Below are 24,133 nucleotides of genomic sequence, written 5' to 3' on the forward strand. Positions count from 1 at the left end.
GATACCTGGTTGCTCTCTAGACCACTCAGCACCTTCCAGCTGCGGCCTGGGCTTGCACAGCGCTCCCTGCACTCTCAGCAGCCACTGCTGGCACCCGGCAGCCTCTCCAAAGAAGCCCCACACTGCCTCCCCGCAGCGCTGCGCCTCAGCAGGAATACCCACCCAGCCTGACGGAGCCGTCCCGGCCCAGAAGGATGTTGTCACTTTTGATGTCTCTGTGGATCACCTGCTTGGCATGAAGGAAAGCCAGGCCTTGCAGGCACTGCCAGGGGAAAAAGAAACAGGAGGCCAAAAGTTAGCCTGATCTGATTTCATCACATGCAAAAGGAGGCTGCTCCTGAAGATTCACAGATCTCCAAGGAGCAGTGAGTGCTGGCAGGAGGAAGAGCTTGCTGCTGCAGCACTAGGAGAGCAGGATCTTTCCAAGGGAAGGCATATTCGCTTTGGAGGGGGAAACATCAGTCAGTTGTTGCTCGAGACTGTCCCCTGCAAAGCCAGTCAGAATGAGCGCTGCTGCAGCGGATGCGCTCTTCCCGTCCGGATGACAAACAATGGTTTGCCAAAAGAGGAAAACGTCCCTGCCTTGGATACCAAGGAGATCACTGTCGGGCGGGAGACTGGAGGACAAGGGTTCTACGGCTGCCTCGACAGCAGACTTGGAAGTAGCTCCTTTGTCAGTTTTCAGCAGCAAGCACCATGCTGGGTGCCATGCCATCCTTTGGAGTGGAGACCTGTGGCAGATGAGTCTCTCTTTGGCTTGGCCTCTGGTTTAAAACTCTCACAGCAGCACCTTTGCACTTACAGGCAAAGAAGGCAGTGCAGAAAGGCTCTGGGCAAAGGCTTGGGGAGGCAAAGTGCAGAACAGAAAATAAAAAGGAAAAAGAGACAGAGAGTTCAATGATGGTGGATAAGAGTGAAGAACAGAGTACAGGAAGGGCAGGGACACTGGCAGGCACTTCAGTCCAGATGCTCTTTCTTCTCTGAAGCAGAAGAGCAACACAGAAAGAAAGCTCTGAACATGGAATCACTCACTTTGCAGTGCTTTCAGAGGACTAGCCTTGTCCAAGCCTTCGCAAGCACAAGCAGGACCCCTTACCTCCCGACACACTGTTGCTATGTGTCCTACAGCCATCCTTCTCACGGTGACCACATCAGCTAAGGAGCCTCCATCCATATATTCCAACACCAGCAGGACAGCCTCATCCACAAGGTAGCTGCAAGAGGAAAGCAAGAGCATGGAGCTGAATGTGCACAGCTAAATTGCTGTGGGGAAGAAAAGACTACAGCTGAGTTTTGTTTCCAGGTCACTGGTAAATGAAGACGGAATCAAATGAAGACACACTCCACCTAGGCTAGCCAGTGCCTGCCATCTGTGCCACCTAAAGGAGGAAGGCACATCCATGGAAAAGGAGACGGCTTAGGTGGCAAGCAGGGGAAAAAGGAGGTTTAGTGAGGAAAAAGATAAATCTGGAAGTGGACACATCCCAGCAGCTGCTTCATCATCTTCAGACACAAATTGCCGCATTCCTTTCAGGAGCAAGGAGACACAGTTTTCACAGCTTTTACTAAAGGCAAGTGGGTGTGCAGCACTGCCAACACCCTTTGGAAAACCTTGCAGAAAGGACAGTCACAAACAGGAAAACAATTTCAGACCTGGCAAATTATGTGTCTCCTAGCCTAGTCTTTTGGCATGCAAGGCTATGGAAAATAGTGGGAACAGCACAAGGTACATAATCTCTGGCATGTTTTCTCCTCCAACACTTAGAAAAAATCACGCCCCAAACCAGCAAAACCACATGCAGCAAGTGAACATACAGGCTGCTGGCTTAGTAAGAGAGCCACGTTTCTGAGATCAATCTTCAAGCTGTTTATGTCAGGAAGCATTCATGGGGACAGAATGCAAACTCCTCCCATGCCTGGTGCAGGAGTGGATTGATGTTCATTGAAAGATCCATTTTCTGCCAATGGCTAAAGAGCTTTTAAATCTTTGCCTTGCAAGTATGGAAATGAACGTTCCCAGAAAATCACCAGAACTACTTACCTTTCTAAGTAGCTGACAATATTGGCGTTCTTATTTTCTCTCATGAGCAGGATTTCTTTTAATATTCCCTCACAGCCCTGGTGCTGGAGATAAAGTTCCTTTACAGCCACCTACAATGACATCAAAAGCTCTTAGGGACAGACATGACCAGAGCCTCTTTCTCTGGCACTCATGGGCGTGGATGCCTTGTCACCTCGGAAAAAAGGGACTCTAAACCATCAACCACAAAGCGCTAACACCACCCTCTGCACTCGCAGGCTTCTCAAACAGACTTTGTTTAGCACTACTATTATCATTTACACACGCTTTGGAAGCCAAAAGTAATTTTTCTCCTGTGAAGAGATGGCTGCCAATTCAATTGTGTGCCAGAGTAAACACATACAAACATGATGGGGAAAATGCTGTCAAAAAAGAACTGCAAAGCGACTCAAGGTAAAGTTACAATCCCAGCACATCCTCACTTCTTCAGTTTGGCTTTTGCAACTTTGAAGAACAATCTTTAGACTTGAAATTATTGAATGGGTTTAAAAATGAATACCCCTTTCTGTGGTACACTATGGATGTGCCCCAGGTTCTAAGTACAGGGCTCAGGGCTTTCGGACGCCTCCGAGACCTCCCTCCAAGTGCAGTTCCTGAGCACAGCTCTGCAGCTGGATAAGGAACTACCTTCTTTAATTCCTTACTATTAAGGAAGATGGAATGTATTTCCTGAGAGTCAAAAAGGAGAATTCAGGACTTGGAACTTCTAGCCCCAAAGAGCAGCAAGACTCTCCAAGACACCACCATGCCTGTTCAGAACAGAGAGCATCTCTCTAGTGGAACACAGGATCAACACAAGGTTGTATTATTTAAGGCTCTTCATCAACTTCTTCTCATTCATCTGTGCACGTGTCTCTCTCTGTGTGTGTGTGTGTAGGTGTGTGTGTATGTGAACTAGGTTCCCTAGGACTGAAAGGCAAAACTGTGCTCCAGACAAGATCTCTCTTTCTGAAGGGCTTGCATTGTATTTTCCAACTGAATCACGTGATAGAAAACAAAATATCTGTGTCTGATCCTGGGCTTAAGAGGAATTGGGCTGGAATGATGGCCCTTGCCATCAGCTAATCTATGCATATTTATCCAGTAAGTCCAAGCTAGCGTGTCCTCTGAAAGACACCACGGCCATCCTTGCATTCATTCAGGTAGGTAGGAAGGACAAAGTCTGTCCCAAATGCATTTTGCAGCCTGCCTCTAGACAGACTGCTTCTGCAGAACAGCCTCTGCAGCAAAGACAGGCAGGCCAAAGCTCTGGCCACAGATCACATCACAGGGGAAAGCACTCAAGAACTGCAAGATCTGCATGGGCACTCACCGCTTGTCCCGTGGCAGTGTCAAAGGCCTTATAAACAGCTCCAAAGCCCCTAGAATCAGAACAGTGGCAAGAGCAGAGAAGTTGTTCAGTGCTGAGGAGCAAAAGGCACCCCAGGCAGGAGCTCTCTGCTGCCTGCAGTGTCTCTAAAACACTGGGCTTTGTCTACTCTTCAGCCAAGGCACAGCAGCCCAGCAGCCCTCTGCCATGCAGAGTGTCCAAGAGAAAAGCTGGCTCCCACAGGAAGAAAAAGGGCTGCTAGAATTCTCCAATGGACACACTAGCTTATGCATGTTGGGGGGTTTTCTTTGCCTTTTCCTTCTTGTGTCTGTGCCTGTGACGTGCCTTTCCAGGCAATGAAACACACAGTGCTGCTGGGCCTTCTCACTGCTCTCTTTTCATCCTACCTGCCAAACTCAGGCAATGCCATACAGCCTTTCTTATTTTCCTGACCACTGAATATTGTTTCCAGAAAAATACTACTAAGGAATGCTACTGAGAGCTGTTATCTGACAGCTGTCTGGTGGGAAACAACACACAAAACCTGCTCTCTCAGCTTTTCCTTCCTTCATGAGTGTGGCCATATTACTTTGAATCATACAAAACCATGTCTCCTGGGAAAATAGGCAAACTGGTGCCCCATCTTGGAGGGACAGGAGGGCTTCCAGGTCCTGCTCCTTGAGGCAGCCAAGACATTGTCAGCATCCAGTCATCTTTGATGATGCCTTGTACTGCCTCAGTAGTGAGACAGGGACAATCTGGAGCCAGGCTCTGAAAATGCTTGCAGCTTGCCTGACTTCCCACATGCTATTGCACCACCAAAATTCCTGGCCCGTGGTTCTGTGGCCCGTGGCTGCACTCACCCACTGCCAAGATGTTCCCATCCAGTGTACTTCTTTTCTGGATCTTCCACACTCACCACACACCCTGAAAGAAACAAAATGCAAGAAGCAAAGTTCAAAACAGAGAGATTGAGCTTGCAGGAGATCTGAAACCCAGCTCCACTCTCTGGGGCTCTGAGCAATTTGTGGTCTTTTGGCTAACGATAACATCAACAAGAACAACAACAACAGCAGCCCCAGCAAAAGAGGCAGCTCTGCACAGAGTCTGATTCTCCCACACTCCTTTGCAGGGTTGCCTTGACAGGAAACTAAGCCCATGGAAAAACCATCAGAGCAGACAGAGACCAGAAGAGAACAGGCACCAAGGCAAGCGGCTGTCATCTACAAATGGGAAGGAGGGCTGAAAAATCAGCAGCCTTCATTTTCTTGGGAAGAAACACTCTCTTGGGAGATTCAGCACAAGATTACATACTTCCAAAGATTCAGTGCACCCTGGGATCTGGGATGAATTTTTATCAACATCTGCTTTTTGCAGACCAGAAAGAATACTGCAAAGTGAATTCCAGGAGAGGAGGGGATGTTCCCTTCCTCTCAGCAGTTTGCCTAAAGAATGCCTTGACATTTTCAGAGAACAGCAGCTCATGCTACATCCAAGAACAATGGCTCTAAGAATTAGAACCCTTTTCATTTAGGAGCAGGCTAAGTTCTGAAGACCACTTTGCCTGTTCCTCATTCAGTGAAGAACTACAAGTGCTGGTCTTCAGCCCGGGCTGCAGCAGCCACGGGCACTGGACTTGGCCCCTTGAACAGCACCCACGTGCCCCATCTTCCCAAAGGGCACAGCCCAGACGGGTCACAAGGACAGCGCCGCTCCTCAGGCGCTGCCGTGACACAGACACCTGCACAAAGGAGATGCTGATCCTCTCACCAGCCCAGGCAAAGCTGCAGCAACGGGGCGGCAGCTGCAACCCCACAGCTGAGGAAGTCTCCAGCCCCTGCAGGCACAGCAGCTGTCAGTGGCAGGGCAGGTATGACAAAAAGCTTGGCAAAGCCCACGAACGGCCACTGACAGCCACTGTCAAGAAGCCAGAGGCACACCCAGCTCTGTTACAAGCTGTTGACCCCACTCAAGACAGAACATGGTTGTCTTTCTCTTCAGACCCACGGAGGAGTCAATCAATCCACCTTTTGTCCCAACAGCTGATGGCAGACACTGAGTAAACTGGGCTCTGCTCTGTGCCTGACCCGTCAGTCCCTGACAGCACTGCACTGGCAGCCCTTACTAGTTGTAAGAAGCAACTCAGCTGTACTGCAGAGTCACCAAGGCCTTGGTGTGCTTTCCTCGAGTGCAGGAATCTGTGCAGGGATTGAGGCCAATGCTTAGTATTCCAAGAGTGTTTATCAGCTGGGCATTAGCAGTGACAAAGTGCCTGGTACTGGAGGAACATGCAGCAGAGGGGCTGTAGGCTTCCTCCTGAGAATTGCCTGCAGGGCAGTTCTATCTGGAAATGCCACATGGATGTGTCTCTTTGATGCATCTTCCTAGGCATGCAACTAAAATATCAAACAGGGATTGTCAAAAAAAGTGTGGTGGTTTTCATCTTTTGGGGCACTTTGAAAACAACTCTTCTTCTCTGATACCTCGGGATTGTTCTAAGAATTTTAGCTTTTAGGGCACATTGAAAAGACCTCTTCCTCTCTTATTTGTGCTATCAACTGATGTTCTCATCCAGAAGGTCAGGCTAACCAAAATGTAGAATTCTTATCAAGCCCAAACTGAAGAAGGAACAGTAGAAGCACTAACAGTTATAAAAACAACACCAGCATTAAACCAGCCCCACAGACAATCAAGTTCTGGGAAGTATTTTGTCTCCAATGACAAAATTTTGTCTCCAATGACAGGTCAGGAGTCTAAAGGGAATCCAGGAAGCCAAGCGTTCTCATCAGTTTGGCCAGACTAGCACACACACCTTCACGGAGTCATTGGCTGGGTTGCAGCCTTCTGCTGCTTGCAAAACAATCCCTGCTCTTGTCTTCACTGCACAGGGAAGCTCAGGCAAAGCCCACCCACTCCCAGCTGCCCTCAAAGGCAAAAGGAACGCCTCAAAGTGCTGTCTGGCTGCCCCCAAGCACAACAGTGGCTTCTGTAGAGATCCACAATGTCTGTCTGACACCAAAGGCAGGAGGAACATGTGCTCCAGCCCATGCTGAGGCACACACACCATAAAACACTGCTCGGTCACACAAGAAATCCCCAGCACGTACTCAGCAGCTTCAGGAACTGCTTCTCTCTCTCCTGGCTTGAGCGGGCCGAGCTGCTCATGCTCTGGTTTTCAGGCTGTGGAGAGGAGGCTTCTTGGCAGGATGCTGCTGCACCAGCAGCTTCGATGGCAGATCCTGCGTCCACCTGGGAGAAGAAATTTGTTTGTGTCAGAAAGGTGCTTGGCAGAGATGCCCCAGACAGAGCATTTCAAAGGCAAGCCCTTAGGAACAGCACTGGTGTTAGGCTGCAAGCTGAGCTGTCAACTCTTCCTCCTCAAGTCAAACCCACACAAGCAGTCAGAGACTACAGCTTGTCACAGCCAGCCGTAGAGGAGAGTGTGAAAGGGAAAGAGCAACTTTACACTTCAGCCCGTTCTGAGGACTGCAGTCACCATGGACAGGGACAACTTGCTCAGAATCTGTGTGGGTCACCATGCTTACCTGAACAAACCCCTCAAAAAACAAAGGGAGCACTAAGAGGCCAGCAGAAATACATTCACAGGATTGCTGGCCCACTGGCCAAAGCACTAGCCCTGCTGCCCAGGGCAGCAGCTGAGGTTCAGCAGCCCAGGAAGTGTTCTTCTGTCCAGCTGCTATGGAGCCCACAGAGCACGGCGGTCAGAGACATTGCCCCCATCCACTGCTGCTCTGCAGGGGAAAGGCAACAAGGGCAGAGACCACTTGTTGCATGACTGCAGTGCCTCCTGCTCTTTCACTCACCTGCTTTTCTTCAGCCAGCCTGTACTGCAGCAGGACCTTGTGCATCCTTTCCATTTCCTCTTGGTGCCTCTTCTCCATTGCCCTCATCTTCCTCTCAGCTTCCTGCAGCTCAGCCTGCAGCATGACCTTGATATTCCATCAAGAGAAATCTTACTGGCACCTGCCATCACACTCACGTTTCCTCTTTTCCAGTCTCAAAAGCACTTCTATTCAGCCACTTCTTTCTGCTTCTTTACCCAGCTCTAACCCTTCCACCCCAGCTCTTCTTCCTGCTGCTCAGCACTGGAGCCTGCCAGGCTCTGTGCTTCCAGTGCGGGCAGTAGTCCTTGCCTCCCCTTTCCTCAGATCTCCAGTTCCTGCCCCCATCACTGCCCTTCCCTCTGCTGCCTGCCTACTCAGGCTCACCTGCTCATTCTGCCACTGCTCATTCAGCTTCTGCCTCAGCTGCTCACTTTGCTTCAGCTCTCTCTGCAGCTGGTACACCTTGTGGATGACAGCAGCCTTCTGACGCTGCTCTTCCTGCAGCACCTGCCCACAAAGGAAGAGAAGATGGCTTTAAACTTCCCACACTCCACTTGTGTGGCAACCAAGACTGATGTGCTCTCGCTTTCCAAAAGCATTTTGTTCTCATGCTCGTATTTCTGTGGGGCCAGCTAAGAGACAATGCCACCCAGACAGACAGTGCCCAGGGAAGCAGTGCCCATAGGGAGCCCAGAGGAGTCCAAAACAGCACACAAACTCTCTTTCCACACTCTGTGCCTCTTGACTGCCTCTGCTTAGTAGCTTTTCTTCTTCAGCTTGCATGATGCCAATTTCCCCCTTCATCTCAAGCAGCCTTTTCTCCTGCTCCCTCTCTACCTCTGCCAGGAAGTTTGCCCGTTCCTCCAGCTGCTTCCGTGCCTCCACATGCTGCTCTTCCAGTTGTCTCTCCTGATCAGGGGAACAGACAATTCCTGATGAAGTCCAAGCAATGCTCCCCATAGAGAGAAATGGAAGCTTCATCCCTCCAACAACCCGCCCAACTGGAAAGTGCACGAGTCATGACTTTGTGCCCTCCAGCAATGCTGTTCTAACCCAAAATGTAGAGGGAGTGTCAGCAGGTGGAAGGAAGGAGATGCCACCTTCCTTCCCTGCTCTCATGGCTGCCTGTTTTCTAGCCCCTCTCTCCTCAGCATTTCTGCCTGTTCTCAGAGGCTCTGTGCTCACATTCCCCCTGCCCTTTGATCAAGGAAGAGCTGCACATGGACTGCAGGATGAGGATGAGGCCAGCGCCTCCATGATCCAGTCACAAGGCAGGCCACCAGCTGAAATACCAGCAGCACGGGGCCTCTTGCGTATGATTCAGGCCCAAAGACATCTGTCCACCATGGGAGGACAGAAAGCAAGGAACCCGGTTGCTGGGACTGCAGTTGGCAGCAAGGTCAGCAGCCGCCTGCTGCATGGCACAAGGCTGTGGGGAAGATCCTGCCCCTTCGCTGCCATGCTTTGGGTGGCGACCACCCAGCCTCCTGGGGAACTTGGCTGATGCCCATCCTCAACCTGTGCATGCATATACTGTCCCAGCATTGTCCTCTGGCTCTTCACAGGCCTTCAAGTATGAGCCCTTGAAGGCCCCTGCTGCCTGGCCCAGCAACGTCTGGCCTACAGCAGATGCTTGTGGCCATGTCACATACTCAGGCTGCTCTTCTGCTGACCCAGCCCACCAAACCTGCCTGAAATCTTCAGGGGCCTCTTGTTTCTTACCAGTTTTTGCATGAGGTTCCTTTTTTCCTCTTCCTGGGCAGATTGCCAGAGTCTCAGAGCCTTGCAGCACTGTTCTTGTGCCCAGCGGAGCTGTTCAGCCATGTCTTCACATTGCTGCTGGCTGAGAGCTCTTACAGCCAGCAGCTCACAACGAAGGCCCCTCACATCCTCTGCAAACATGACACACGGCAGCAGTCAGACACTCCACAAGCAGAGCAATCTGCTGGCCTTAAGCCCTTCCAGTTTCAGGCAAGGAGGGACCTGCCCTCAGCTGCTTCACTGCTCAGAAGCCCTGGGCACAGAGCTGCCTTCGCAGCCACTGCACGGGGCAGGGCCACCAGCAGAAACAAAGCGCACCAGGCTCTCACCCAGTATCGCCTCCTTGGCCTGCCTGGCCCTGTGCACTTGGGCTTCCACAGGGCTCCTGGCCATCTCCAGCTCCCATATGTGCTGCTCAGCCTCCAGCAGGCTGCTTTGCAGGCTCTCCTTCTCTGACCTACAAGGCGTGAAGATGAAGAGCAATTGCTCCTGGCACACAGGGGCAGCTTCTCCAGTAAGATGTGCTTTAAGATCCCTACACCTTAGTACACAAAATGGCTTGCATGGAAACTCAGATACAGCAGGACTATCTTGCCACTTTACATAGCAAAGCAGGCCCCTCCAGGTGACTGGGCAGCCTTTCCTCATGACCTAGCCCAGCTCAGTTTGGTCTCAGCAACCAAAGCTGAAATTGCTGTTGCCTGACCTATCACACACGGGTGTGCCCACCAAGTATCTGCAAAGGGACAAAAGCCCAGCCTCTGCTCACAGCCCTGATCTCATCAGCACTTCCAAGTCACTCCGCAGGTGCAGGACAGAACAGGGCTCTCCTGGCTGACTCCTCAATGCTTCATGCCATTCATAGTGGACGTATAGGTACTTTGTTGGCCAGGCACTCTCTAAGTAAAAGGGACTGAAGGAATTCACCAAACCATATAGCAAAACCTCTGGCTTCTAGCAGCATGAGTAGGAAACCAGAAGTAGGTTTCTATCTGCACAAGAACTCTCTAGGAGGAGGGACAGATATCCGGCCAATTAAATTACTGGAATTGGATGAACAAGACCACTTGCTACCTTTATTTTTGGCTAACTAAGCCAGCAGTGCCCAAATATCTGGGCACTCTTTAAAAAGGAAGAAGGATCAGCCAAAAAGATCCTTGACAGGTTACAGAGGTGACTGGACAAGTGGGCAAGAATCAGTGCTCAGCAAGAATCCCCAGACACTGTCAAGAAGTCACAAGACCTTTCCCTTCTGCTGCTGCTGCTGTTTGTAAGTAGTTCTAGGTTCTGCACCATCCTTCACAAGAGTCAGCTCTGCAGGCTCTCAAGATTTTCAGCATGACCCTCCAGCTTCACCTGAAGTATCAGCGTCCTACTCACATCATTCACATCTAAGAGCCTTGAATTCCAAAAACCCCGTGTCAAACAACTTGGCAAGAAAAGATTGATGGTCAGATGCACTGAAGGAGAAAGCAAAACCAGAGGGAAACTTCTGGATTCAGCAAACATCTGCACAGTGTCCCTGGTCCTCAACTGAGTGCCAAGTTGGCTTGCTTTGCACTAGTCACAGGAATGTGCAAGGGGTCCCAAGCAGGCACCCAAAAAAAGCTTTGAGAGCTTGAGCTGGCAGAAAAGTAATATTCACATCACAGTATCCTTCCCTTTTTGCTTGTATCTCTTTGCTTCTCTGCCCAAGAAACATCTGGAGAGCACACAGCAGGCAGTAAATCCTGGCATAATGCTCACCACCTTTGTAACTACAGACCTTCAGTAATGTCCCACCCAGGGTCTCCTCCCTGCCTTTACCTGGCCTCTGGCAGCTGCTCTGAAAGGCCTCGCAGGTCCCGCTCCGTGGCTGCCAGTCGGGCTTCCAGGGCAGCGTTCTCTTGCGCCAGCACCGCCTTCTCTCTGCACACCTGGGACAGGGTGTGCCCTTGGCGGGAGAACTCCTGCAGCAGCTTCTCCAGGCCCCTGTGGGCTGGCCGCTGCCGGCGGAAAACCTGGCAGTGGGGGGGCACCATTTTTCAAGAGGAACAACAACAACAACAACACAGGCTCGGTCTTGGCTTACTGCCAGAAGCAGCATTCGGGGGAGTCTTGCTAGGACAAATCCCTCTCCCACAAGTGCTGCCTAGGAACAAGGTGAGCGTACCTTTGGCACTGCCAGAGGAACCGCTTCCTTCAGCAGATCCCTCTGAGGCTGCCATTCCTCCGCTGTCGGTGCTGCCACTTCAGACACCCTCTCTAGTGAGGAGTGGCGCTTTCTCTCAAATGCAGCCAACTCCTTCCACCTACGGCAAGCAGACAGACAAACAAGCCTTTAATTGCAACACAGTCTCCTTGCAAGACCAGGACTGCATACCATGTCCCACACAAGGCAGTCTCAGGGGCTTCCAACCGCCCTCTACTTCCACCTCAAGAGAATGCTGCAATTCCCTCCCTAGACCAGCATCTCTCTTTGTTGTTCCTGCAGGTGAAGGAGTCACCGCTGAGGAAGTCAAACAAGCTTCCAGAAGCCACAGAACACTTCCAGAAAGCTCAGGTACTCTCAGCGTAACAGCTTCCTGCCTGCTAGCTCTTACATTCCTTTCTGATTACAGTGGATACTGGACTTGTAAAAGTTCTTCTTTGGCTAAGACATGCTTGCTAAGTCTAGATGAGTACTGCCACAATTACTCTTGCTTTCACTAGTGAAACAAGGAAAGAGCCTGCAAGCCATAGCTTGGGCAGGAGGTGGGGACGATTTTCCAATCCAATTATCAAAGGATGGTTAGGCTGGCAGAGATCCCAGGAAGCCTCTAGCCCAGTCTTCAGTTCCAAGCACTTGGGGTCAGCATCTGGACAGGCTGCTCAAGGCCCCATCCAGCTGGGGCTTTGGAATGTCTAGGGCTGGAATCTGCCCAAGCTCTCTGAGACACTTGTTCTGCTGCATGACTGCCTTTGCAGGTCAATGCTGTGCTCTCCTTAAGCCCAGCCTGACCCTCCCTTGCTTTTACTCTGGTCTAGTTAGGAATGCTTTTTGTCAGGGTTTAAGGAGTGAGTCCCAGAAAGCAGCTGTGCTCTAGGTTGCTCAGCAGCCAGACCTGCCCTGGGCTGCCTTCCCTCATCTGTGCTGAGCAAGTCAACAATGAGAAAGCCAAATTTGTTCTTTGACACTGGGCCTCCTAAAGCCCAGCAATGCCCACCCCTGCTCAGAGAAAGCGAGAAAGCTCAACACACACCTGAACTCCTGGGCACCGTGCACTCTGTCCGTGCTCTCCTGCCGCTCTGCCTTTCCTGTCTGGGCCCAGGAGTCCTGACTGGCAAGATCCTCTCCTCGCGGGACCTGCAAGGAATAGGCAGGGAAAAAGCACAAACAAGCAATCAGGAGCAGGGAAGTTGGCTCCTGAGAGCTGCTAGAAGCAGCAAGCAGCAGCCCTCCTGAAGACAAAAGCTGTTGTGTGGGGCTGTTTATGTGGTATTGATGTGGTGTTTATGTCCCAACTAACCCTGGAGTTGCTCTGGAAGTGTCTGAATAGAAGCAGGGAACATTTCTCTGCTCAGCTCTGCTCAACTGGCTTCCCCTCAGGATTTCAGGCCTTCAAGAGCAGCCAACAGGAACTGCATTCCAGCCCTTCACAGACAGATTTTGTCTCTGCCATGCAGAGCTGCTCAGGAGTCTTTTCAACACACTTGGGTCATGTCAAAGTTAAGGAGGCAGTGGAAGCAGTGCCTGTAGCTACCTAGATAGGGCGTGGAGAGGGGTGGGTCCCTGCAGGCAACAGCGGCTCCTCGGCACCCCACAAGGCTGTGAACTGCACCTGGGGACCTCTCTCTGCTGACAGCAGGGAGCCTGCACAGACTCTGTGCACAGAGGGGCTGACTTCCACACCAGTAGCACTAAAGGACATCATGCTACCGCTTCTCTGACACCAAGGGAAGTTCACAGTCCCTGTGAGAATGCCAGGAAAATGATGCCTGCATGTCAATTTTCAGATGCCATTTCTCATGGGTCAGTGGCTGGGCTGAAGTGCGAGCTCATGGCAGGACTCCAGCCCACAGCATCCTCAGCCTCAAAGGGCAAGGGCTGTCTGCTCAGAAACTTGCAGCTCTGCACTGCCCCAAAGCTTTGCACTCAACCAACCAAAGCTGCCACTGATTGCTGTAGGATGCTCAGGCCCTGGACTGACAACGCCTGGAGGTTTGTTGTCCTTTGTGTCCCCTTTAGCCTCTGGAGGAAGAGAGCAAGCCAGAGGAGGTTCTGCTGCTGCTGTGGTGCTCTGCAGACAGGCAGCAGTGTGAGGGACAGGGAGTAACCTGTCATTTAGAGCCTGATTTCTCCTGAGCTCTATTCCCAGCTGTCCTAAGCACAAGTCATGAATTTGGGTAAAAGTGAGATGCTCAGGCATTAAAACTCAATTAAAAAGGGCTGATAAGGCTAATGTTTAGACAGGATTGTGCATGTTTCTGCAGGAGATATTTCAGGCTGGCTACAATCAGCATGCAGCCTCCTGCCTGCAAAGCTTGACTTCCATTAGTTAAAACCTCTTCAGTGGAAAAGGAGGAAAGGGATGGAATCCTTCTGGTAGTGTTCATACAGGCGCTGATGTGGCCTTTCTTTCAGCTTGCCAGGCTGGCACTCTACTGCAACAGGCCAAGCCCACAGCTTTCTCCACACTCCTCAGACACCAGGAATGTCAAGGGTGCCCGTCCCACTCACTGAAGCGCGCGCTGGACTCCTTCCACCTCTGAGGCGAGCTGCCGGGGGCAAGGGAAAATGAACCAGGTGCTGTTAGAAAACTCTTTGTGCTGAGGAATCCCACAGAACAAGTCCCCCCAAGCAGAAAGCATTCTCCTTTCACAACATCCCTCCAGGAGCAGCACTTCTTTAACACAGCAAGCAAGACTGCAGGCCAATACCCTAGGCTGTGTCTACCTTTTGCTCAGCTTTGCCACTAAGGAACTAGAAACTTGGCCGTGAAGATGCAAATTGTTCCTTAGCAGGCAGTGCCTACATTGGAGCTCATTGTCCAGCCTACAGCTAAAGCAGCTTTTTTCTCCTCTCTTTCCTGGACTTGTTTTTTTGTTTTGTAAATTGCATGAAGCATGTCCCACACAGTTGCTGTAAACAATTCCCTACAAAAGCTTCCACCAAACCCCTCTCAGCACTTGCAGTTCTGTTGGGACACAGCACAGGCCCAGCTCTGGGCTTCAGGAGCACACACAAAGTGCTCGGCAGTTTGCCCTGCAGCGCAGAGCCAATGGCTCTTGGAGCACACAGAGGGGGTCCAGTTAGACTGGCACATCCTTTAAGTATTGAATGCAATCCAAAGATGCTTTTCCTCAGTTCTGCAGAGACCTGCACAGTTTTTAGAAGGATGCATGCAAGGCTCTCCCAGTCTGCATTTTGGAGGTTCCTACACCCTGCTGGGCAAGAGACACCCCCTTCTCCAGCTGAAGCTCTTGACAGGAGCTTTACCAAACATATGGCATCTTTATGCCATTTGTGTCCCAACATGCTGCCCCAAAGGGAAAAAAAAACTTCTATTTACCAGCCAAATGAAGAAAAGCTTTCCGAGAAGCCGCCAATGAAAAGACGCTGCTGACTGCTCTACGGACTCGCTCCATCCTTTGAGCAGGGCTGCTCGAGTCCGTAGGCCAGGAAACAAAAATGGAAAAAAACCCCACTTGCACAAGTCCTGGGACTGTGCAAGTAAAAAGGGGAAAAACAGGACACTTGCACAAGTCCTGAGACTGTGCAAGTAAAAAGGGGAAAAAAAGGACACTTGCACGAGTCCTGAGACTGTGCAAGTAAAAAAGGGGTAAAACAGGACACTTGCACAAGTCCTGAGACTGTGCAAGTAAAAAGGGTAAAAACAGGACACTTGCACCAGTCCAAGGACTGTGCAAGAAAATACAGAGACAAAAGGAACACCGGCCGTAATCTGAGAACAGCTCAGACGAGGTGATCCTCCTGCAAGGAGCACGCCAAGAGCTGCTCTGGACGCTGAGGCCTTGTGGGCACCAGGAAAACCTCCTGGTGACAACTCTGTGACGTGGCAGCCCTCTGCTGACATCACAATAGCAGCTGCTCTGGCTTGCTCTGTGAGTTCATGCAAGGCAACCAAACCTTCCCTACAGCTAACACAACAGAAAAGCCCAGAAAGTTCTCCTCTGCCCCAAAGCAGCACAAAACCCCCTTGCAATCCATAACCCACAGCTCAAAGGATCCCAGAGTAACACAGAACAGGCACCAAGCCCATTCACCCTGTATGCCAAGCTGAACACTCAGAAAGAGCCAGCATGTGAGGAAGCCAAAGGCAATGTGCCCTTTTGCCCAGCAGTGCTTCTGATTAAAACCAAGAACATTTGCTTATATGCTGTGGATGAAATTGTGCTTTGCTAATATCCTGGAGAGTTCACTCAGCTGGAATGCCTGTCATTCCCACCCATTTGCTGCATGGCTAACATCAACCAGCAAACTGTAGGGCTTGCTGAAGGAAGAATGACACCTAAGTGGGGGGAAAAAGCCAAGTAACCAACCTGCTGCACACACAGCACACTGCTGCTGCACAATTACAGCACCTCAAAGAAGCCTTTGGGGCCTGTGCCTCACTTCTGGCAGCTTCCCTGCAGTATGCATCTGGCAGTCACAGGGATCTGACTCCAATGGACACACAGAAGGAAGGAAAAGAACCTTAAATCCCAATGTGGGACAATGTAGAAGCTGGTGGGGGGAGGAAAACCACCAAAATGGGAAAGTCCCACCTAAAAGGGAGTTATGAGGCAGAGACCAAATAGCTCAGCTGGTGGGCACACCTTAGCAAGGCAGGCTCAGGAAAACAGAGCAACCACAAGCTTTCCAAAGTTCAGAAGCTTCCTTCCCCCTCCTCTCCTCTGCCCTTGAAACCAATTTTTTTTCCTCCCTCCTAAAAATACCTTCCTGAGCACAAACAGAAAGTGCCTGGAAAAACCACCAGGTCTCAGTTAAAAACTAAAAAGAACGGAGAAAGATCTGGGCTTTTGCTGTTTGCCTGCTCTTGCAGCCATGGCAGCATTTTGGAAGGGCTCTACACAAGTCCAGGTGTTTCCCAGCCCCAGGACCACCTCTGGCATGAGCCCAGCAAGTGGAGTGGAGAGAGCAGCTGGTCAGACACCACATGTGACAGCTGGGAGGCTGCATATTGTCCTGATGCAAATTCCGTCTCCATGTCACACTGGAAGTCAGGACAATTCTCAAGAAATGTCTGATTAGATGAGGAATGCCTGTGGATCTGCACACCCCACATTTGTGCCTTACTGGTGTCATAATCCTGAAGCTTTAAGATGTTGCTGGGTGACCCTAATTTCCTCCAGGCTAGAGATCAGGGAATAGTTTCAAACATGCACTGCTTACAAAACATTCCCCAGAGCCAGGCATACCGTTTTCTGCCCACCATTCACAAAACACTGCTGTTTCCTCAAAGGAAAGCAACAGAAAGCTCCAGCAGCCTGCGCCCAGCCCAAGAGTGTTGCCATATTCTCTTCACAGAGAAAAGCAAGGCACAATTCTTCCCAGGAATATTTCCGGATTTCACATTTTCTGAACATCAGAGAAAGAGAAAAGACAATCCTTATGACTGTGTTGTGCCAAAGTAGAATGCAATATGGAGATTGTTTACCCAAAGTGAGGATGTTTTGTTCCCTTGGCCTATCAGGGCCACGAGAATGTGTGTGTCGGGACTGCCACGAGACAGACACGAGAGAATCAGAGTGGATGCAGTTCTGTGCAGCTGTGAGCAAGGGTGAGTGTGTGGCAGATTCAGTTTAGATGCAATGTATATAGTATGTTATAACAAAGTAATTAATTAGCTTTCTGATAAGGTGGAGTCAGATGCATCATTCTCTCTCCCTCTCCACAATGTCACAGTCACCTTGATTTTTGATACAAGAGTTCCCAACTGATTTTTTCCTCTACTTTCTATGTCCTATGTCTCAGCAAAAGTGGCTTCTGCCAGCACAATGAAGTGGACACAGACCATTCGTTCACATGCAACAGCACGGGTTGGTGCTCCAGCCTGAGAGCTGGAACTCAGCAATTGGGCAATCGTGCTTTGAGATGCAACAGCAGCCAGAGAACGAGTCTGGGGGTGACAGCTTGGGGACAAGGCTGGCCCAGCAATGGCATGGCACACAAGCTGTGCAGGAGGCACCGTCAGCATGACAGCCCTAAGAATGCCACAAAACCCACACAGTTTTACACATTTATGGGATGCTGGTTGCTCTGCATGTATGTCTGTACTGCTGCCTTTATAACCTTTTGGAAATGGTCAGAGCTAGCAGGATTCACCCCCACCAGGAGCTGATGCAGCCTGGCAACCTGCTGACTTACAGAGGCTTCTGGCTTTCCAGGTGAAGCCAAGGCAAGCCCTGCTGCTGCTGCTGCTGCTGTGGCAGAAAGCCCCGTCTGGGCAGGGATGGCACCACTGTGCCACGGGCTGTTTCTCCTTCCAGAGCTGGGTGCTGCTTTTGAGCCACTGATGACGGCTGGCGGCAGAAGGAAGGGGCCTTTTCCCGCACCAGCACTCATGGACGCACCAGGGCCACCTTCAGGGGAGACGTTCGGCCCCACAGAGTAAAGCAGAGGGCCACAGCTGGAAACGCTTCCTTTGGAGCCTTCCTCTCTCTGGAAAGAAGGGAGCCGAGGGCCAGGACGAGCAGCAGGGCCCGACCCCGGCCCGGGCCTGCAGGGAGGGGCGGCTGCCGCTGGGCGGCGCCATGGGCAGGGAGCGCGCCTGCGCGGGGCGGGCGGGGCCGGGCAGCCGCCAGGGGGCGCCCGGGGCGGGGCGGGGCCCTGTGTGAGGGGGGAGAGCCTCGGGCAGTGCGTAGCCACAAACGGGACTGTCCGTGCGGCACGCACAGCGCCAGGGACAGGGACAGCGCCAGGCACAGCACGGCTTCAGCGCAGCCTGGCCAGGAAGGGAATGCTCCCACGGAGTGCAGGAGTCAGGTGGTTGGATTCCCAGTCCTGTGCTGAGCTGGCAGGGCACAGAGCCTCCTCAAGCACCGCTGCCTCCTCTCCAGGCTTCCTGCACTTCCTTTGCTGACAGGGTCCCATCAGCCAGGCTGGGGGCAGGCTCAGCTGATGTTACAAAGTGCAAAGATTTTTACAAGGATTTCTTCAAATCCCAAATACATGTTTTCTTGAGCTAAGAGGCTTTGGCTCTTTTGATTCCGGTACACTGTGAGCACCCTTGCTCACAGTGTACCCCCAATTTTACCCTGTCTGTTTCAATGCAGCAATATTGTCTGCAGAACTCGGGAAGGTCCTGCTTTGGCTGTAGCAGAGCAGTTTCCCCAGCCTTTCAAGTACACCCAAGCTCTTGGTTGGAACTTGTTCACTGCTATGTCCAGTCCTGTTGGTCTGGAGATGGCCACTGCTCGCTGTAAGTCCTGTAGAGTTTTGCTGAGAGAAATGAGGTAATTATTCAAATCAACCTCTCCTTATATGTGTGTGTTTCCTGAAATGTGTGGTACTTGGTAGGGTCAACCATACAGCAGCTTACAGGGCCAGATTTTGCTGGTGCCCCATGTCTGAATCCTGATTCAAAGCAGAGCCATGGGTAAGGCTTGGAACCATGTCAAGGAGATTTCCTGACGTATTCTACCCAAGTTCAATTGGATTGTGTAATTCATTCTCTCTCCTTTGCCACTAGCTTGGGGCCTGTAAGGAGCATGAAGATCCCAAGCTATTCCCAAGGCTTTCCTAATCTCTTGTACCCCTTCTGCAAGAAAGTGGGAACCTCTATCTATGACATTCCCAAAGGTACCCCAAATCTAGGTATTATTTGATTCAACAGTTTTTTAGCCACTTCCCTAGATTGGTTGGTATGACAAGGGAAGTCTTCTGGCCACCCAGAAAAGGTATCCACCAGATGTAGGAGGGATTGATACCCCCATTTTCTGAGAAATTCAATGAAATCCATCAGGCATTATTCCCTTGGAACATCTCCAGATTTTATGGCTCTTAGCACTACATTGCAAGCTGTGCTACAGTTGTCTCTTTTACAAACTATACACTTTTGGAGTCTTGATTGTACAATCTGAGCCATTTCAGACCCAATTACAGATTTTTGCAAATGTTTCAAGAGTTTTTCAATACTCCAATGAGTAGCTTTGTGTTTGCAATCGATTTTTTCGCAGAGGAGTGATTCTGGGACTACTCTTTGCCCAGCTGGGATAAGTGCCTAGCCTTGTGGATCAAATCACGCTTCTACAGTTTCACTTAATTGACAGTCCCTAGCATTATACTCTGTTTTTTCTACTGGGAGAGGTATCTCTGGCAAGGGTATTAAAGATAAAGCTTTGTTTTCTAACATGTCTTTTTCTGCAGCCTCGTTGGCTAAATGTTTCCCCAATTCAAATTTGGTCCTATCCACTTGGTGTGCTCTGCACTGCCTGATGGCAACTTCCTCTGGTTTCTGGATACTTTCAAGTGTGTCCAAGATTTCTTTTCCATTTTTGATTGATGTGCCTTGAGAGGTCAAAAGGTCCCTTTCTTTCCAGAAATCCCATGTACCCGTAGCACTCCAAAAGTGTATAATGAATCAGTTCAAATGTTAACTCATTTTGCTCTACTCAGTTCCAAAGCTCGGGTGACTGAAATTAGTTCTACCTTCTGGGCTGGAACATCAGAGGGGAGTGTCCCCGATTGGATTACCTCGGGCTGTGGAGTCACTGTGTATCCAGATGTTTGGATAGGAAGATTGAGGGCATGGTCCTGTGAGAGAGCAGATGCTCCTGCTGCCCGCTCTGCCTTTGGCATCTGATATGCTGCAGGTGTGGCAGCTGCAGCAGGATTTCCTGTGGAAGAGGCAGCACTGCTGCCATGGCCCTCGACTGCAGGGGCCCTTGGCTGTGCCCCCAGCACAGGAGTGTCACCCACGGGGGGCACAAGGGGAAGGGGAAGGGCATTAGGAGGGAGAGAAACCAGTGTCTAGGGAGTGTGTGAGGGAAATACCAATTGATTTCCTTTTCCTTGAGTAAAGAGTTGCAAGAGCCCTGCTAGAGCTGCTGGTGGCTTGGCCTCTTGCAGGGCTGGGGAGAGCCCTGGGGCCAGGGCCCCTCCTCTTTTTGGGACACCAGGTCTAGCTGGGCAAACAGCCCCTGTTCCAGCCAGGAGCAGAGGTGCTGTGCCTTCTGCCCTGGGCAGAGGGACCTGCCACTGTCACCAGCTCTTCCCACAGCTCGTCCTGATGCTGGGCCTGCCCTGAAGGGATGGGCACAGGAGGGGAGTGGCTGTGAAACCCAGGGCGGGGCTTTCACATTGCCTGCTCTCAGTGAGTGTCTGGAAATGACAGTTTTCCATCTTCTGCCAACCAAGGCTGCCGGTGTTTCTGTGTTTGTATTGATGAGAAGGGTAGAGTGTGGGTTTGTGGTTTCATGGAGAGCAAAGCAGTCTGAATTCAATTGATTTCAATTTTTTCTTTCTTGGTATTTTGTCTGTGAAAAGTCTGAAAATCAAGGACATCTTTCTGGAATCCACTGTCTGTGACCTCAATACTGGCTGAGTGACCCTTCAGGACCTTGACCTGACTAAGCGAGTGCATGAACTCTTTTAGCTCTTTTTAGAGGGAGAAAATAAACCAAACCCAAACCTGTTTGTTGAATCTTTGGAAAATCTGACTTATCCAAGAAAGTATAATTTGGAACATACAGATTTTCTGTTCATAATTCATTCAGGTGCCTGTGAAGCCAGACCAGCAATGCCCTCTTCAAAGATTCAACACAGCTGATTGACATCAAGTCGCTTGAAATTTTGGCCTCAACTTTCAGTGATATTTTGAATATGACAATTCCCGTTTCAAGGAGGAGCAGAATGCATGTGCACAGTTCCATTATGGTTTGTTTTTTTTTTTTTCAACACACAGATTCTCTCATTTCCCCTTCTGTAGCCTTAAGCATTAAAATCAACCATCTGCTTTGGAAATGCAGCTGAAATGTAGCTCTTTCTGCTGTTTTGCTTAACTTTTTTTTAGGGGCTGAAAATATTCAGTTGTAATTTGCTTTACATTCTTTGTATTATTTGCCACTGTGGCATTGGAAAAATTCACAGGAGTTTCTCCCATCTTGGATTTTAAAATAATTTAAAATATTATTATAAAGACGATTTGGCAATATTTAATTTTTGCTGCTTGTGTAACTTTATTAAATCTGTGCTTTAAAACAGGTGTCACCTAGCAGGCTTTCAGTTCAATGACAGCAGTTGCTTTTCAGCAGGCTGATTTTCCTGTAGGACTAGCCAAGGAAAGTACCTTAGGAAACTGAGTTTTCCACATTGTTGCAGTGTAGGAATGGTATTCCCTAGTTGAGTGCTCACACTGATACCCCTCAGAGCACGTGCCCCTCACTGACTTCCCCACCACTTTCCCTGTGGCAGGATGGAGAGAAGAGCACAAATAGGTAAAGATCACGGGTTGAGATAAGAACAATTTACTAGAAAGAGCAGTGAAAAAAGAACACAAACGGTAATAACAACACTAAAAGGAGAGTGTACCAGAGGCAAACGAGTCACACGTGATCGTTCTCCACGCAGAACTTGGCACAGCCCGTGACTTGCTGACACGATCCGTCCTAAGGACGTGATTCGTGGAGGTTCTTTTTTCACTGATCTCAGGGTGCAAAAACTGACACGACAAGGGGATTTGCAGTAAAATCAAAATACATGTACTTTTATTAAATAGCCATAGCAAAGATGTGTTAGAGAAAGGGGGAAAGAAGAAAGGGAAAAGAATAAGGAAAAGAAAAAGAAGAGAGAGAGAGGGCAAGGAGGTATATAGCTACCAGACGCGCGGATGACAAAGTCCCTCGAAGTCCGGTCGACGAAGAGGCCTGTCGTCTTCACGTCAGGGGAGATCTCAAAGGTATCAGTCAGGTCTAACCTTTTTTATAGTCCTTTTGAAAAGGGGGAAGGGGACCCATTTCAAAATAGTCTATTGATAAAGGGTACAAGGAGTCCATCAGTAGTCCATCAGGAGCAGGCGTTGTCAGCAGCAGATGTCGTAGGCAGGAACCATTGTCTTCTCGGTCCAGTGGTCGCTTGCAAAACTTGCTCCGGTCCCCACACACGCCTTCCTTCACCCTACGGTGGGGATTTCAGTCTTAGTCCTTTTGGGAAAAGAGGGGAGCTTTTCCATGTAGGGGTCGCACGTCTCAGTCCTTGAGGGGAGAACCTTCTCCCATCTCAGTCCATCTGTCACGGTGGTTGATGTACGGTGAGTGGAGGGTCCTTTTGTGGCGACCTCCAGGAAGGTCATTCCAGAGAGAAAGTCCAGCCAAGTCAGAAGGGTGGAGAAATTCCAGCACTAGCGTTGCTAGGCGATGCAGGCGAAGGAGAGCACACTGCCCCTTCTTGGGTGCAGTGTTCCATGAGTTGAGCAAACACACCCGTAGGCAATAATCTGGCTTGGTGGACCAGACAGACCTGGATTTTCAGAACAGGATCTTTCCCTTTCTCCGGTGGTCTTGGCTTTCATGACGATCGAGAGGCAAAAAATGAGGGACGTTTCGGACAGATTCTCACACATAGCAACAGGGGGCCGGTGATGTTTTCCTTGGAAACTGACCATAGCAACAGGGAGCTAGGGATGGTTGCCATGGATACTGACCATAGCAACAGTATGCTGGTGATGTCTGCCATGAAAGCTGACCACAGCAACGAGGGGCTGGGGATGGTTGTCATGGAAACCGACCATAGCAACAAGAGGCTGGGTATGGTTGCCATGAAAACTGACCAGAGCAACAAGGGGCTGGAGACGTTTTCCTTGGAAACTGACCATGCCAACAGGGGGTTGGGGATGGCTGCCGTGGAAACTGACAATAGCAACAGGGGGCTGGAGATGTTTTCCTTGGAAACTGACCATAGCAAGAGGGGGCTGGGGATGGTTGCCATGGAAACTGATCATAGCAACGGGGAGCTTGGGATGGTTGCCATGGAAACCTGACATAGCAACGGGAGGCTGTGGATGGTTGCCATGGAAACTGACCACAGCAACAAGGGGCTGGGGATGGTTGCCACGGAAACTGACCACAGCAACAAGGGGCTGGGGATAGTTGCCACGGAAACTGACCACAGCAACAAGGGGCTGGGGATGGCTGCCATGGAAACTGATCATAGCAACGGGGCGCTAGGGATGCTTGCCATGGAAACCGACCATACCAACGCGGGGCTAGGGATGGTTGCCATGGAAACTGACCATAGCAACATGGGGCTGGTGATGGCTGTAATGGAAACCGACCATAGTAGTGGGGGGCTGGGGATGGTTGCCATGGAACCTGACAGAGCAACAAGAGGCTGGTGATGGTTGCCATGAAAACTGACCATAGCAAAAGGGGTCTGGTGACGTTTTCCTTGGAAACCGACCATAGCAACAGGGGACTGGGGATGGCTGCCATGAGAACTGAACATAGAAACAGGGGGTGGTGACGTTTTCCTTGGAAACTGACCGTAGCAAGAGGGGGCTGGAGATGGCTGCCATGGAAACCGACCATAGTAACGGGGGGCTGGTGATGGTAGCCATAGAAACTGACCATAGCAACAAGGGGCTGGGGATGGTTGCCATGGAAACCGACCATAGCAACAGTGGGCTGGTGATGTCTGCCATGAAAACTGACTATTGCAACGGGGGGCTGGGGGCGGTTGTCAGGGAAACCGACGATAGCAAGGGGGGGCTGGGGATGGTGTCCATGGAAACAGGCCGTAGCAACTGCGGGGTGTTGATGGTTGCCATGGAAACTGACCATAGCAACAGGGGGTCTGAGGATGGTTATCATGGAAACCGACCATAGCAACGAGGGGCTGGGGATGGTTAGTATGGAAACGGACCATAACAACGATGGGCAAATTATGGTCGTCATGGAAACCGACCATATGAACGAGGGGCTGGGGATGGTTGCCATGGAAACTGACCGTAGTAACATGGGGCTGGAGATGGTTGCAATGGAAACCGACCATAGCAAAGGGAGCTGGTGATGGTTGCCATGGAAACTGACCATAGCAACTGGCGGGCTGGTGATACTTGCGACGGAAACTGACCATGACAACAGGGGGGTGGGGATGGTTGCTATGGAAACTGACCATAGCAAGAGGTGTCTGGTGATGATTGCCATGGAAACCGACCA

At 50.6% G+C, this 24,133-nt stretch overlaps 1 protein-coding gene across 1 annotated transcript; it reads right to left on the reverse strand.

Moving 5' to 3' along the window:
* Positions 1-145: 145 nt before the first annotated feature.
* LOC135302355 (rootletin-like) lies at positions 146-14,988 on the reverse strand. The gene is made up of 16 exons (XM_064422725.1): positions 14,527-14,988; positions 13,695-13,732; positions 12,217-12,320; positions 11,148-11,286; positions 10,802-10,995; positions 9,325-9,452; positions 8,957-9,126; positions 8,072-8,143; positions 7,619-7,741; positions 7,214-7,339; positions 6,497-6,638; positions 4,253-4,316; positions 3,393-3,441; positions 2,042-2,151; positions 1,097-1,214; positions 146-262 (listed from the first exon to the last, which is right to left on the reverse strand). Exons 1-16 carry the CDS (start codon positions 14,600-14,602, stop codon positions 146-148), a joined length of 1,770 nt encoding a protein of 589 aa, XP_064278795.1. The 5' UTR covers positions 14,603-14,988.
* Between the last annotated feature and the right edge of the window lie 9,145 nt (positions 14,989-24,133).

This window comes from Passer domesticus, chromosome 6, assembly GCF_036417665.1.
Source record: "Passer domesticus isolate bPasDom1 chromosome 6, bPasDom1.hap1, whole genome shotgun sequence".
Lineage (NCBI taxonomy): Eukaryota > Metazoa > Chordata > Aves > Passeriformes > Passeridae > Passer > Passer domesticus.

Excerpts from the sequence above, each read along its gene's own strand:
- LOC135302355 (XM_064422725.1), bottom strand. The coding sequence starts at position 14,602 with ATGGAGCGAGTCCGTAGAGCAGTCAGCAGCGTCTTTTCATTGGCGGCT. Across the intron at positions 13,733-14,526 it reads AGCTTTTCTTCATTTGGCTG|CTCGCCTCAGAGGTGGAAGG; the intron begins GTAAATAGAAGT and ends TGCCCCCGGCAG. Across the intron at positions 4,317-6,496 it reads GCAGTTCCTGAAGCTGCTGA|GGTGTGTGGTGAGTGTGGAA; the intron begins GTACGTGCTGGG and ends TGTTTCTTTCAG.